Source organism: Hyaena hyaena, unplaced genomic scaffold (assembly GCF_003009895.1).
Source record: "Hyaena hyaena isolate Hyena2069 unplaced genomic scaffold, ASM300989v1 scaffold_572, whole genome shotgun sequence".
Classification (NCBI taxonomy): Eukaryota; Metazoa; Chordata; class Mammalia; order Carnivora; family Hyaenidae; genus Hyaena; species Hyaena hyaena.
In genome coordinates, this window is record NW_024081210.1 from 816,802 (window position 1) to 833,281 (window position 16,480).

At 41.8% G+C, this 16,480-nt stretch overlaps 1 protein-coding gene across 2 annotated transcripts in view; it reads right to left on the bottom strand.

Moving 5' to 3' along the window:
- Window positions 1-1,211: 1,211 nt before the first annotated feature.
- The window catches only part of NR4A3 (nuclear receptor subfamily 4 group A member 3), a 38,349-nt gene continuing 23,080 nt past the window's right edge, over window positions 1,212-16,480 (bottom strand). For both annotated transcript variants that reach the window (XM_039256568.1, XM_039256567.1), the window contains one exon: window positions 1,212-4,500. In XM_039256568.1, coding sequence (XP_039112499.1) covers window positions 4,253-4,500 — 248 coding nt within the window. In that variant the 3' untranslated portion in view covers window positions 1,212-4,252. The remainder of the gene's footprint in view (window positions 4,501-16,480) is intronic.

Here is a 16,480-nt window from a genome sequence, read left to right on the forward strand (position 1 = left end):
GGTGGTTACCAGGGCTGCAGAAGCAGTGAATGGAGAGTTACTGTCGCACGGGTATAGAGTTTCAGTTTTGTAAGATGAAAAGAGCTCTGGAGATTGGTTTAAATAATGGTGAGAATGTACTTAACATCCCTGAACTGTGCACTTAAAAATGGTTAAGAATATAAGTTTTATGGGTATTTCACCTCAGTTAAGAAAAGTCAACAATTAGCTTCTTGTGTTGTCTTTGTTCATTTAACTTCTGGAAACTTCAACTACAAGCATATCCTCCTTATTTAGCCCTGAATTTCCCACTTCCCTTTCCATTCATTCAAACCAGACTTTTGCCTCTGGAGTCCCCTGAGAAGAAGTTGAACTCTCTTTTTCCCCTTTTGCTAAGCACCCATATTTAAATTCTTTTGCAGGATTGGGCTCTACCATCTCGCTCATTCTTTTCTTACTAATCACACTGTATCGTTGAAGAAATGAAGGTACTATAGAAGCAGGAAGAAGGGTTGGCCCAGAGCTAAACATGGCACTTAGATGTCATGGAAAATATTCTGTGCATGAACTGATTTGGTAGATTGGGAGAGCTCCATATTTTTCTTTTTGAGCCATCAATGCACACACAAAATATATTTGCACTAACTCAGAATATATGATGTTTGGGGTAGTGTTGAATGAAAGTTGCATTTGAATTGCCCACAGCAAGGGGTTTCTAGGCAATATAGTAGTAATGGCATCAGCAAAAAGCCAGAGAGTTCTGATCAATCCTGGAGAACTCTAATCCTGCTTCTTATAAATTCTGGTTCATAAAAATTAATATACATCTTGAGATAGAAATAAATCTTTTATACCTCTAAATAATTCTTTTAGGCGATAAATTATTAGCTCCATTTAATATACATATATATGTATATATATATATATTTAGTTATATATAGTTGAAAGAAAATAGCTTCATACACTGTGCATGTTTGTATCTCCTCAAAGCACGCAGGAGTGCTTTGCCCACAGGAAGTAGTCAATAAATGGTTATTGAATTCAGAATGTCCTTCCCAATCAGTGAGTTTTCATATATTTCCGATTCAGAATGCCTATTAATATTTCAGCATTAGTAAGCCTTTAAAAAAATCTATTTTGGGATGTGTTTAAGAGTTTGCAGCAAATAACTATTCTATAAATGATGAAGAGAATACTGTTCAATGAAGCATGCTTATTCAACACACCGGTAGCCATTGATAAAATGTAATTTAATCATTTAAATTTACATTGTTAGTGTACAAGAGCATCTCTTTCAAACCACAGGTTAACACACACTAAAGAGCAATGCTGTTAGAAGAGCAGAGAAACTTTGGAAAGCTCTGCTGTCTGAAATGAAAGGCAAGGCACTCTCCATTAACAGCTGGTGGATTCCTGATTTCCGCCCACAGAAGGCATGTTCACACTGAGAGAGCTCTCCCACAAGGGAAGAATCACCTGCTTTAATTCTTGCTGTCCTCTTCTGAGCTAGCTTGGTCATCCACTCTGTATAAACTTGTGTGTCAACATCAAGACAAAAAAAAAGAGAGTTGAATTGATGGATTAACGTGGGAGGCTCTCATAGTTACTACAACTATGGAAGACGGAAGAACACTGGCTATAACCTTTATTTTCAGCACTAGTATCTGGACCTATAATTAAAAACCTTCATTCCTTTCAACAAATCAATATTACAGCTACAAAGTCTTTTCCTTAAATCTGACGGGTGTCAAACTAAAAAGTAACAGCATTTCTCCAGGGCTCTGGTTTTTCTGTTTGTTTTGTTTTTCTCTTATGGGTATGACAAAAAACAAGGATTAACTTTTCAATACTAAAAGTGCACAAAAGGGTTATGTATGCACAGTGTTTCTAATTTATTCAAATTCAATTTGAATTTGATCTGAAGCTACCTTGTATGAAATGTTAGCTTTCCTGATATTTAACAATGTTTATTATGTTTGCATATAAGCTCAAAAAATTAATGCAAAAGTACTACTTTCCTCATGGTTGTCAGGAAATAGTCATGCTTATTTTTAAAAGCCTGCTTTCCTATAGATGCAGTAAGTTGAGTAAAAACACTATGGAAAGGAGAAACAGTTCTTCGTCTTGATTCTGGTCCAACTAGCCTGTTGGACCTTGGGTAATCTTTACTCTTCACTGGGCCCCAGTTTTCTCCTGTATGAGTTTCGGAGTGGTGGGGACCAGTTGACAAGTCAGTCCCCTGCCAAGCCCAACATTCCAAGATCCTAATATCACAGACCCTATCACCTGGATATAAAAATAATAATCTTTTATAAAAGCTCACACAAAACATAATACATGATCAAATATCAGAATGACTGTTGGAAAAAAAGACCATATATGCTTTGCTATCTGGGTTATCCTTTGCAGCAGTTAGGCAATTCATTTGGCATTTTTTTGATTGTATAATTTAATGACAGTATAAACAGCATAGTTTTGTTCTTTTTTCTTTAAAAAGGCTAAAGCAAAAATGATTTAAAGCTAACAAAAACTACTGTGACATCAGTTTGACATTCAAAGTTTTTTTCTTAGCAAAATGGCCAAAGGTATATTGACTTGATACAGAGTATATAATATAAAGACTTTTAGACCTAAAAATCTTCAAACATTATTCGAATTTAGCAAAACATAAGCAAAATTTTAATATCAAAGTGCTAAACAGTACTGCCTTAAAAGTCACTGCAAATGAACCAGAAAATAACTGCATGGGAAGTAACATTTATTGTACAAATGGTTAATAAAAAGACACATTATAAATATATATATGTAACCTGCTATATTTATATATATATTTGTTTATTTAATTTCTAATTGGTGTATCCAAGTCACTGTGAACACCCCATTTAAGTACTCTGTAACTCAGCTTCCAGGAGCTGGTGGTCTTGCAATAAATACAGGCAAAGCTAGTACGATATACGTGCATACAAATGTTTGTACAAATAAGGACACTATGCAACAAAGTTTCTCGTAGTAGTAATATGGCATCGACAGTATAAACATACAAAAGGGAGTACGAACACGGAATGTTGAAACGCAGCCCACTAATCCTGTCTAGTAGTCACATTCATACTATTGTTTTTTTAAAATAAGACTCGCTTGTTCTCCAAAATTGTCTCTGTAACCAATAACAAAAATCAAATTATATATATTTAAAAAATCTTATTACCTCTGGTGTTTACCCTGTATGATCAGTTCCTACTTATTTGTGTGTTCTTATTTACGGATCAGACACGTGAGACTCACTGAATGCTCCTAGGGCTTCTGAACGAATGTGTCAGTCAGTTGCTATCAACTGAAGCGAGTTTAGGGAACCCTGTCTGGGTTGATAGAGCGCGACCAACGCAGTTGTATGCGATCTATTTTATAATGTGAGCCCTGCTCGGGACAGCTGGACAGTTAGGGCAGAGATCTGGATCCATTAAGAATCGCCGAAAATCTTGGACGGACCATACCTCAGAAGGGTTCTATAGGGCAGGTGGACAAAGCCTCTGCTAGGAAAATTAACATGTGTTACTTGCCAGCACGACTGCCTCCTTTTTATTTTCATATAAAATAAAGGAGAGTTAATAAACAAGACTTAGTAAGACAGCACTTTAAAAATTGCACTTGTATATGGAAGCGAACAGCCATTATCATTTTGCTATGTCTGATGTATAAGTAATCCTCATCTGTCACCATTTGTTAAGATAAAATAAAGGAAAAAAGAAATTAACAAGAGAGAATTTCTGCCTTGTTTGCACCACATACATACCCTTGACACAGGAAGTGTATTCTAAAGATCAACCTCAAGACACATCCTACTCTGGCGAACAACCGTCGGCTGTTCTTGTTTTTAAATACAAAGCAACTATAATTGTATTCCCCAGAAAGAGTTTTAAAACAGTTATATTATCCTTTTTTTTTTTTTTTTCCTGCTGGGATAGCATCGTCCAAAAGTGCTTTGTTAGCAATTTCTTAGAAAACCCTCATGAACTATACCCTCCCCTCCCGCACCAACCCCAAAGCCTAAATATAAAACACAACCCCAACACAATACTCTGCAAGGTTTCTGGCTTTAGGTTGTAAGGAAAAGTGCCAGAAAGAAAAAAAGTCTTTTCTACAGGAGCTGTTTTTTTTTTTTTTTCTCTCTTAGTCAAGGACAGAATATGGTAGGTGTCCAGACCCAATTCCTCTGCTGCTTAGCAAGTCGAAGGCGCTAGCCAGTGAGGTGGCTCCCCGCTCAGGCTGCTCCTGTTCAGAAAGGCAGGGTGTCCAGGAAGAGCTTGTCGATGATGGAAGGTGGAGACACCAAGTCTTCCAGCTTCAGGTAGAAGATGCGCTGGAGGCCCAGGGTGCAGATCTTTCTCAGTTCTACCAGAGCGCCCAGGACCTTGGGCTCGCTGGGCTCCAGAGCCTGTCCCTTACTCTGGTGGTCTTTCAAACTGCTCGTGATCTTGTTGCATAGCTCCTCTACTCTCTTTGGTTCTTTTAACCCATGTCGTTCTGCAGAGCAATAGAAAAGGGGCAAGTTTGAAAGGCAGTTACATCTTTTATTTAAAAAAAAAACAACCTTTTTTTAAGTTTGTTTGTTTGTTTAGAGATAACATGCATTGAGCAGCGGAAGACCAGAAAGAATCCCAAGCAGGCTCCGTAGCCCAATGTGGGGCTCAAACTCACGGAACCGTGAGATCATGACCTGAACAGGAAGTCAAGAGTCAGATACGTAATTGACTGAGGTGCTCAGGAGCCTCAGGAGGCAGTTAAATCTTAAGAGACTGAATCCCTAATGGAGAACCATCTCTTGTTTCTCTCGGATGACATTTTACAATGCGAGTGCCTCCATTTTGGAGGGAACGCGTAGCCTTTGGGCTCCAACGGCACCAGGGTTCGGATCCCACTCCTGCCACTTCTCTGCTGTATGCCCCCGAGGTAGCCTCTTGATTTTTAAGCCCCAGTTTCCTTATAAAATGAAGATAATAATTGTCCCTAATTTCAGGTTTCCGGGAGGACCACCTTAGGTGAAGTACACAGTTTCTGGCACATAATCACACTGAATGAACGACAGAGTGGTTATTATTTTGCTCACATTATTCTATGAAAGCCTTGTCAGGAAGCAACTCTTTTTCAGAGTGATAAAAAAACACGTACAGGCAAATGAATTAATGTTCCCATCTTGACAGATGGGGAAAGGGGCTCTGTGAGTTCCATTTGCTATGCAAGGGCTGCCCCCCAAGGCCCAGCATAAAGCACATTCTTCATGTTTTCAGTAAAATGTTTTCATGCTAACCAGCACTGAGAAGAATCCAGCTTTTCTTTTCCTTGTTTTTTTCACCCCCTTAAAACACCTATTCACCTACATTAGGCACTCTGTACAAAATACATGTCTTCTGGCTGTGGAGATGGAAAAGTCAAAGAGAAGGGAAAACGCCCAGAAACAGGCACGCTAGCATTCTATGATGTATCGATACACAAACACCAGTATCTTATATATTATAAAACAATACATAAGACAATCCCCATGTTGAGTATTATGATCTCTTAATTTATTTTAAGGTTAAGTGATAAACCTTAACCGCTAAGCTGATCTGAATTCAGTTTTCTGAGGCAAATTTTGTCCTCCTGCCCCAGAGCAATGTTGCATCTCTAATCAGAAAGGAGCCTGCTGTCCGGTACAAATCACTTTGTTCTCCCTCAGCATTTAGGTACCGGAGCCTCTTTCCTGAGAGAAGGGCTTGGCCCCAGATATCTCATTCAGGGTTTTATCTCTAAGTATATCTACAAGTAAAACAATAATTCTTGTGAGATGGAAGACACCCTTCCAGTGGGAAATCAAGCAACAGTGTCTAATTTTTCTTGGTTTATTTTTTCAGTTGGGATATATACATATGTGTGTGTGTGTGTGTGTGTACGTGTGTGTGTATATACATATATATATATAGTTCCAGTATAATTAATATACAGCATTATTAGTTTCAGGTGTACAAAAGTGTTCAGTGTTTCAACAATTCTATATATTACTCAGTGCTCTTCAAGATAAGTGTACTCTTAATCCTCAGTTGGGGATATTTTTGTTAGGGAAATGATTTCCTTAAAACAAAAACAAAAACAAAAACAAAAAGTCAATCAGCAAAAGGAAGCAATATCCAGACATTGTTTTCTTCTCCTGCTGTAAATCAAAGGAGGCCCATGGCCAGGAGATCTGCATTCTTCCCTAGGTTGGCTAGTTGTGTATGACTTGGGTGAGCTCCTCTCTCTCCAAGGCTTTTCTTAAAAGGAGGAGACTGAATTTAATGACCTCTCAGGTCCCTTCCAGCCCTGATGGTTATAATTATATTAAAGTACAACCATGAAAATTGCTAGTGGCATCTGAGTTGGATTGTGACTTGTAAGCATCTCATCTCAGTGCATCATAATACAGAGAAAAGGGCACTGGATGTGCAATCAGACAGATCTGGCTTCCGGTTTTGGTTCTGTTACTTACTAGCCATGTGACCTAATCTCTTTGAAGCTCAATGTCCTTCTAGGAGAATGGGAGTTACAGGGTGGCAGATACACAAGTCTTCATTGTATTCTTCATTTCTTTTTGTGTGTCTTTATTTTTTAAGATTTTTATTTAAAATTTTTTATTATTTGAGAGATAGAGAGAGAGCATGCAAGTGGGGGAGGGGGCAGAGGGAGAGAGAGAATCATGCTTGACGCTTGGTGCTCCACATTCAGGGTGGAGCTTGATGCAGGGCTTGATCCCGCAACCCTGGGATCATGATCTGAGCTGCAATCAAGAGTCAGAAGCTCTTGACTAAGCCACCCAGGTGCCCCTATGATTTTATTTTTAAGTAATATCTACACCTAACATAGGGCTGGAACTCACAACCTGGAGATCAAGAGTTGCATGCTCTACCGACTGAGCCAGTCAGGCATGCCCTTTTCTGTGTGTCTTTTGTTATTATTATTATTATTATTATTATTATTATTTTATTTCTGAGAGAGAGAGAGGCAGCATGAGCAGAGGAGGGTCAGAGAGAGAGGGAGACACAGAATCCGAAGCAGGCTCCAGGCTCTGAGCTGTCAGTATAGAGCCCGACGTGGGGCTGGAACCCATGAACCGGGAGATCATGATCTGAGCCAAAGTCAGACACTTAACCGACTGAGCTACCCAGGCACCCCTGTGTGTCTTAAATATTACACAACAAATTAAAAGAAAAAAATGCCATTATAATAAAGTGTACCAGGAGGCTAAACTAAGATGATGATCCCTGGAAGTAGTCTGCCCACTGCAGGGTGCTACACGCATGGTACAGTCAGCACCTAGTGCATGACATGTGGCAAGCGGTTGGCACTTGCAGGGTCAAACAAAGGGCAGTGAAGTTCCCTACTTCTCAAGCTTAGCAGTGCGTGATTTTGCTTTTCCCAGGAAACTGTTAGCTAATCAGCCCAGGTGCAAACCTGTCTTCTACGTTTATCTTTACTACACACGTATAGTCCCTTTGTTTAGTCTCAAAAGATGTACCCAGGAGTGAACTTTAAGAGAAATTCTGCCTGCAATAGTGTTCTGCCTCAAGTTTTATTTTCCCTCCAAAAGTGAAAAGGCAAGCCATAATAAACTTCAAGAGCTAGAAGATGTGCGTAGCCTCTGACCAAGTAATCCCACTCTTGGGAATTTATCTGAAGGAAAAATTCAGAAGAATGAAATTGTATGCATGAAGACATCTGGGGTAGTAGTATCTGTTAAAAAAAACTGGAAAAAGGTAAGGGGCAGAAGAATAGGGAAACTGTTAAGTAAAAAATGGTATATGCGTGTAATGGAAGATTCTGTAGACTTGAGAAAGGACAAAGGAACAGAAAGAATAGAATATAAAATGGTATCTGAGCTGTGATGACATTTAAGCGAAAGTTATTTCCGCATATAGAGAAGGGTGAAATGAAACAAAAAAGTGAAAATATTTATGAGGTTGTCAGATAACTCCTTTCCTTTCTTTTAAAATTTCCAAGTTAGTGGCATTTATATACGAAACAGTGTTAACACAGAACAATCTGGGATTTGGTGGCTCTGGTTAGCTGTAACATGATCAAACAGTCATCTTGCTGATAGTAAATTCTATTAATACTGAGCTCTATCAAATTAGGTTCATAACCCAGGGAGAGACGCTTTTCCCAGAATAAAATACCAATCCGTTGATTTGAACTTTCCCTTCCTTTTAGTGCCCCATGTCTTGCATTATATTCAAGATCCCATATTCATTTTTAGGATAAAGAAACGGAGCAAGGCGTTGGCTGGATTTTGGGAGGGGGGTTGATTATGGAACCTTACGGCTAGACTTTCTCATGGCCAAACTCACAAAAGGTGCCTCAGAGTTGTCCCTGCTCTCCAACCAGTTGTGGCTGCTCAATAACTATGGCAACCATTATTTATTCAGTGAACTCAAGTGGAGATCGATACCTCCCTGCCAGCTGGATCAACCCTAGGCCTGGAATTCCTTGAGGAATTCAGAGACACTCCTGTTAGAAGCCAAAGGCACCTTCTTTGTTGTTTAGAACAGCTACTGGATTTGTGGCTTCTTTACTTTTTCAAAAGGGCTGAGATAAAATTCAGTTTCCATGCAAACTACTGCCAGCAGCCAGCAAATTTTCAAATCACTAGGGAGTCACTAAGTGTCTGACCTTCCTAGTAATCTGAAATTCCTTAAAACCCCAATAACTGACATTTTAGTTTAAGGGACCTCCTTTCTTTTCTCAGCTTGGTAAACATGGCTGCAGTGCTAATAGACAGAGACTTCATCAATCTTAGGGGAATTTGGACATTTGGACTTCCCCCTGCAGGATCATATGCAGATTTTTGTGTAAGATCTTTGTCCATCATTAAAACAAGGTCCTCGGCACTTCTTTCTTTTTGATCTACATCATTTTTACCCAGTACTCTAGTATTTTAACTCAGCTTAATGTATTCAGAGCTTTAAACTACATCTTATAAATATGGTTAAGTAATAGATTTATATGTTACAGTCACAGCACATACAAGTTGGAAAGGATCTGAATTATTTAGATCACACTCCCACCCAAGACAAGAATCCCCATCACAAGAGATCATGAAGATAGTGTCCAGAACTAACTGCACAATAAAATGTATATACTTAATAGCACTCTACATTATTCTCTTTTACTTAGATTATTTTATCACACCTCTCAACATCCTTGTGAATCAGGCAGGACAAAGATAATCTTTATTTCATAGTTAAGAAGACCGAGGCTCAGTGAGTTAAGTGACTTGCCACAGTCCAAACTAGCAAATGGCTAATTTCTTTTGTTTCAAGTCCAGACGTGTTTCTACTATACTAGGATGTCCTGAATATCATATTAGAATGTTCTTCCTCATCCTGAGGTGAGCTCAGCCTCCCTGTAACTCCTTCCTACTTTCTGTGTGCCTAATAAACTAATTAATGAATTATTCTTTCACCAAATATGTATTGTGTGCTTATTCTGTGTCTAGCAATGTTATAGCCATTGAGGTAGAGCAGGGACTAAAACAGACAGACAACAGATCATATACTCCTGACCTGTGTAGTGTTAGTATCTAAAGAAACTGTTGATTCCATGCAATCTTAGCTGTCCATGCCATAGACATCTCTGCTGAGAGAGGAAATGAAGACAATTGGAAGAGGAGAGAAAGGAGGAAGGGAAGGGGAAAAGTGAAGAATGGGAGAGAGGAAAGGGGGAGAAAGAGAGGGAGAGATCGAGTGAAACAACAGAGGTATTTAGGTCTGTGCTTATGTTTTCCCCTTTTCACCCTGGTTAAGATCTACCCTCCCTTCCTCCCTTTCTTCCTTTCTTGAGAAACAGTGTGAACAAGGGTGAGGGTCAGAGGGAGAAGGAGAGAGAGAATCTTAAGCAGGCCCCATGCTTAATGTGGAGTCCAATGTGGGGCTCAAGAGGGGGATGCTTACCCGACTGAGCCACCCAGGCACCCCTCTACTCATGTTTTAGATTGCTGATCAAATATTTCTGCAAGGGAACTTTCCGTTTTACTCCCAGTTTACATCATGTTCTCCTATGGCATTCTATTTTTTCCCTTTGAAGGATGTAACAGGTTGAAATCAGCCATTTGCCTGCATCCTCCATTAAATATAAGCTCCATGGGGGCATGGACTGTGATTGCTCACCATTATACGTATAAAACCAAGCTTACTCCTTAAGAGACACCCAATAAATGTCTGTTTAATGAATATGCTCATGGAGGAACAATGATCTGTAAAAATATGATACACTGAATACTAAATGTGTAGGTTGCTCACAATAAATATACAAGTTAGGAATTAATAAGCTGCACCCAATGGTAAAGAACTCTACAAACTCTAAAACCTCCTGCATTAGAAGCTTTAGAGCCAGATTTCCTGGATGTACCATCTAGATCTACCACTCACGAGCCTGATGACTGTTGACACATTAATAAAATATGGCTAATAATGGTACCTGCCACATGGGTTGTGGTGAGAAGTAAATGAATTAATACATGTGAAGTATTTGGGCCAATGCCAGCATATAATAAGTACTTATAAATAGTAGCAAGTATCCTCTATGTCTAAAACCCAACTCATTATTGTCCCCTTCAAATCAGCCACTTCTCTGAGTTTGCCTTTTAATGATTTCACATCACTCACATAACAATCCTAATGATTCCTTCCCCCTGGCCGTCCTAGTTAATACCTTGCGAGAACTTTGGTTATTATCTCTGAGATGTTCCCCACATCTAGGCCCTCTTCTCCAGCTCACTGCCTCTGGGCTAGGGCTTCCCTATCTGTTGCCTACATCATTTCAGTACCTCCTGGCTAGTCCCTCTGCTTCTCATCTCTGCTGTAATCCATCCCAGGTCCTTCTGAATCTATTTACTAAACAACATTAAACAAAAGAGCACACGTAAAACCCTTGGAAAGTGCCTGGCACTGGGTATTTTAAAATGATAGCTATTATTAATTTCACAGGATCCTAATTACCAATAGCTTTCATTGTCCATTGTGACACAGTGTGGTCCCTGCTCCAGCAGGATTAACATCACCTGGCAGCTTGCTAGAAATGCAGAATCTCGGGCCTCGCCCCAGACCTATGTAATCAGAACGTGCAGTTTAACAAGATGCTTAGTGATTTCATGCACGTGAAAGTTAGGGAAGCCCTGCTCTAGTCGATCCTGGTCCCCACGAGATGCCCAGGCCAGTCTGCACCCAGTGGCCATCTAGCTTCTGTTTGTAAACCTAACTCCCCAATGCCTCTTGCTCCTGGATCAAGCTTTTCTTAACCTGAGCTGAATTTTACAGAGCCCAGTTCTGTCTGTTGGACCCATACAAGAAAGAAATTCTCTTACTCATGTCAAACAGCAGGGGATGAGGACAGGGTGATGGTTCCATCAGGAGACCTAATAAGGAAAAGCAAATCCTTCTTTTTTTGAGCAAGTCTCAGGGCACAGGCCAGCACGGAGGCAGCAGTGAGACCGTTCCAGCCGAAGGGGAAAACGAATCCCAACAAACTCTCAGGACCTTCCTGCTCTGAGCTCCCCTTTTTTCTTGAGGAAGTCATCTCATTGCTACTTCTCATTGCATATGTAACATCCTTCACTGCTCGGTGGTCCGCAGAGACACCAAGCCCACTCCGATCAGGAAGCCACAGGTTGGTCAGCAGTCTGTTCTGAGGTTGTAATAGTGCTTTCCAGTCTGCCTGTCTTTGGCTTATTAGAGTATGTGTCTGTCTCCTCAATGATACCACAGACTCTTTGAGGAGGAGGGATCTGTGTGCCTGGCACGGAGCAGATGCTCAATAAATACTTCTGAATTAATCTGAATTGAAATAAAGTAGTCCTCAGGAATTCAGACTATTTTCTAATAACAAAATAGCAGGCTAAAAATAATTAATTTTCCTAATTTGGGAGACTTTCTGAAATTCACAATTAACCCACTCATTTAACCAGTGTTTGCCATGTGCCAGACACCTTTAAATGCCAAAGTAATTATAAAGATGAGTAAGACTCTCCCTGCCCTTAAAGAAACCCACAGTCTATTTAGAAAAGAAGAGACACAAATAGGTTACTTAATATAATGTGTATATGCAGTTGTAGGGACGCAAGAAATTGTTCTGGATTCTCAGGAGAATAGCTAGCTCTCCCTGGAGGTCGGAAAATAACACTTAGGATAATAATAATGAAGTCTTGGCTAACATGTTTTTCTCTGCAAAGTACATATTAGCTCACTAATCTTTATAGGACACCTACAAGTAGACATTATTAGCTCTCTGAAAAATGAGAAAACTGAGATTCAGAGAGGGTAAGCAACTAGCCCAAGACTGCCCAGCTAGGAAGTAGCAGAGTGAAGACCTGAACTCAGATCTCTAACCTCCAAATCGCGAGATAACCCCCACCTCTTTTTTAAAAAACGATATTGCCCTGCCAGGTTGTACACTTAGTTTTCTTTGCAATGCAGCTGATGGCCATATACGATATATAAAGAGGGTAACCAGGTAACCATTCAGAATGAGCTCTGGGAGGACAGGTGGTGGAGGGCGTGGCAGGATCAGCCACCTGCCTGGTCCTCCTGGGACACTGTTTCATTCTTTCTTCCCCTGGTTCAGCCTTCCTTTCTGTTCCTCAATCTTAGAGTTCATGTCCCAACAAGACCAGGAAAAAGACTATAAGGCATAAGAGAAAAGAGTCATTTTCTCACTTGACAGAAGACCTGTGAGGGAAAAGAAAGCTGTGGAGAACGTTCTTTTGGTGAAATGATTAGCAAAATGGCTAATTCTCAAGATTCCCTCCAGCATCTGGTCCAAAACGACCTTTCTGATCTTTCTTCCCTTTTCACTATGTGGGCAATGCATTTTACTCTGAGGCTAGGTCCCCATCCCAGCCCATAAGATAAATATCATATTGAATCAATCATCTCCCTGAAAATCTTTTAAATTTCCCCAAAGTGCAGCTCTCACCACCAGAAGCAGAGAGCCTAGGGCCCGCAGTGGATTCACATCTTCTCCCTCCTGCTCATTCCAGGACACATAGTCATCAAGTATAATAGCCTGCACTCCTTTGCTTCTTCTTTCTATTAAAATTACATGTGTGATTTAACACGTGCAATGCAATGCCACTGTGTTTGCTTTTCCCAAAAGGTGTGGAGGTATTCCACGCCAAGCCCTTGAGATGCTGTTTCCTTGGTCTGGAATGCCCTTCTTCTCTATCTTCCCAGGGCTACATGCTACCTCCTTGGGAAGCCATTCATGACCAGCACCTCCACCTTTCTCTACCTTAAAAATTGTGAGCACAATTGTCAGGACTTCCCCTGCACCAAATCTGTCCTTTTAAGGACCTGGGCACTAACTACCACACATCAAGTTCATTACATCATAATCACATAGGACTTCCTGGTAGGCTGTCCATGGATTATCTTTACATCCCAAGAAACTGACACCAGGCCTGGCCTGACATAGCAGGCCCTCAATATTTATTTAATGAATGGTTACTCATAAAAATGGTAATTCCGGGGGCACCTGGGTGGCTCGGTCGGTTAAGCATCCGACTTCAGCTCAGGTCATGATCTCACGGTTTGTGGGTTCAAGCCCCGTGTGGGGTTCTGTGCTGACAGCTCAGAGCCTGCTTCCTATTCTGTGTCTCCCTCGCTCTCTGCCCCTCCCCCGCTCATGCTCTGTCCCTCTCTCTCAAAAATAAACATTTTAAAAAAATGGTAATTCCGTACTAACTTTCTGTTGGGGAGAGCTTCTTATCTATTAAGTATAATTAGCTGTAACTAGATATCCCCTCATGGGTACCCCGTCAGGAGCAAAGCCTGTTGGTTGTTCCCATGTCAGGGATGGGGCCCGGTGGGACAGGGCGGTTAGGGCAGAACCTGGGGACTTAAAAACGTTTGACAACCACAAGTGTGGGGAACGAGAGTGATCTGAAAGAAACCATTTCCTGCCCCACCTCACCACCTAGTTTTTTGCGAGGGGCCTAGAGAAAGGTGAAAGAAGCATAAAAAAGAATTAAAAATAAAAGCCATGTTTGTGCAAACTTCGAATACTGCACAGATTCTTAATAATTTTCCTGGAAAAGAGACTGGTTAAAACTTCTAACATCCTGTTTGCTTTTCAGGAGTTCTTCCCTGTGGTTTAGGGGCAGACAATGATTTTAGGATGAATTTTTCGATGCCAGCAGCCCAACTGGTTTTCCACAAACACCCTGTACAATCAGTGGGGCTTATTCAGAAGTCGGGATTTCACAGGAGCCCATGTTCAAGTGGAAATTAATATCCACGACAACACACACTGCTGTTTTCCAGGCGCCGCCTTTTCTGCCATTTCCTGACGCTTTCACACATTTCAAACCCCCTCCAACCAGCAAATCACAAAGTATTGCAAGGTCCAGAAATGAGACAAGAGGGGTTTACTTTTCTTGTGGGTTATACCCACAGCACCCGTAACAACTCTGCACCGGCGGGCGGGACTGAGGGCAGGGACTGGAAGTACCCCATAAAGGACATGGCCCTGCTGTGCCCAAGTGCTTGGTAAATGCAGCTTAATGCCTTCAATACCAGGGTCATCCTTTGAGTCTCTCAAGCATCCAAGGAGATATTCACCAAACTTAATACCTCTCAAAGCCACCACCCGCTGTCTCAAGCCACAGAGTTTGATTTTGGACTACCTAGGGCTTCCAAGGGGAAGGGGCAGGCATCTGCCTAATTTGAGGGGGTCCCTGTCACCATCACTCCAGGATGGAATGTAGGTGGGTGGAGTGCCTATTCTGAATCCGTTTTGGCTCCATCACAAACCTGCTTTCCTGTAACCATACCGCTGCCTCATAGAATAGTTGTTGTCACCCCCACTTTACAGATGGGAAGACTGAAGTTCAGAGAAACAAAACGCACTAGTGAATAACACATGCTCGTTAAACACAGCGCCCGGATGAAAACCGGGGGGCGCCGGACTCCACCGTCCATGCTGTGTCTGCTATGCCAGACTGCCTGCTCCCCGAGCAGATCCCCACAGAAAGGGCAGTGGGCTGAGCAGCTGTAGCCGCAGGACACACGGTGGACTGGAGGCAGAGGCAGCACTAGCACCACCTTCTAATTCCTCCTCTGTATTCTCTGCACTGAGCTGCCCAGTATCTCCAGGCGGAGACTGTCTGGCACCCATATGTCCTGGCCTCATAGTCATCTACTAATTTCTACATAAAGAGTAAACCAACAAAAGATGTAAGCCTCAATGGCTCTGCTCTTAAACCACAGCTTCTATACTTGGACTGGACTTTTCCCTCTTATTTGTGCTCAAAACCAGGGTAGCTCTTTCTAAATGTTTGCTTATTATTATTATTATTATTTTGAGAGAAAGAGAGAGAGAGAGCGAGTGAGCACCAGTGAGGTAGGAGCAGAGAGAGAGGGAGAGAGAGAATCCCAAGCGGGCTCTGCACTAGCCCGATGTGTGGGTTCAATCCCACAAACCATGAGACCATGACCCGAGCTGAAACCAAGAGTCAGATGCTTAGCCGACTGAGCCACCCAGGTGCTCCTTGGTAGCTCTTTCTAAAACACAAGCCTGGCTATGATTCTCCCTTGGTCAAAATTTTCCATGGGTCCCCACTGCTTCCCAAATAAACTCTGACCTCCTCACTGATGTGAGAGGCCCTTCTTGCTTGCCACAGCCTTAGCTGTCATGCCAGTCTATATTGCCCAGCACTCTATTTTTTTTTGGTCATTTCCTTTCTGAAACTGATGAGAGCCATATTTCCAATGGCTTTAGCAAATTTTTATTTACCCCTAGAATTCTCAGTACTTCCATTTTCGCCTGGAGGTATCCTGTGCTTTTATCAAGAACCATCCCTGCTTTTTTTTTTTTTTTAAATATTTTATTTATTTCTAGGAGAGAGAGAGATAGTGTGAGCAGGGGAGGGTCAGAGAGAGAGGGAGACACAGACTCTGAAACAGGCTCCAGGCTCTGAGCTGACAGTCAGCACAGATCCCGACGCGGGGCTCGAACCCACGAGCCGCGAGATCATGACCTAAGTGAAAGTTGGACGCTTAACCGACTAAGCCACCCAGGCGCCCCAGCTGCTTTTTTTTTTTAATGTTATTAATTTTTTAGAGAGAGACAGAGACAGAGAGTGCATGGGGGAGGGGCAGAGAAAGAGGGAGACACAGAATCCAAAGCAGGCTCTAAGCTCTGAGCTGTCAGCACAGAGCCCAACGCGGGGCTTGATCTCACGAACCTTGAGATCGTGACCTGAGCGGAAGTCAGACGCTTAACTGACTGAGCCACCCAGGTGCTGCTAGGACCATCCATGCTTTTAATAGGTCACCTCTTTTGAGAAGACCACTCCCCACCTTCGATTCCTCAGCACTTCGTGCCCACTCCCACATCCCCACCACACAGGGTGTTGTGACACCCTGTATCACATGCACTAGTTTGCGTGTTCTGTCTCCTCCAGGGATGTGTGCTAACTCTGAAAGCGTACTGACACGCCGCA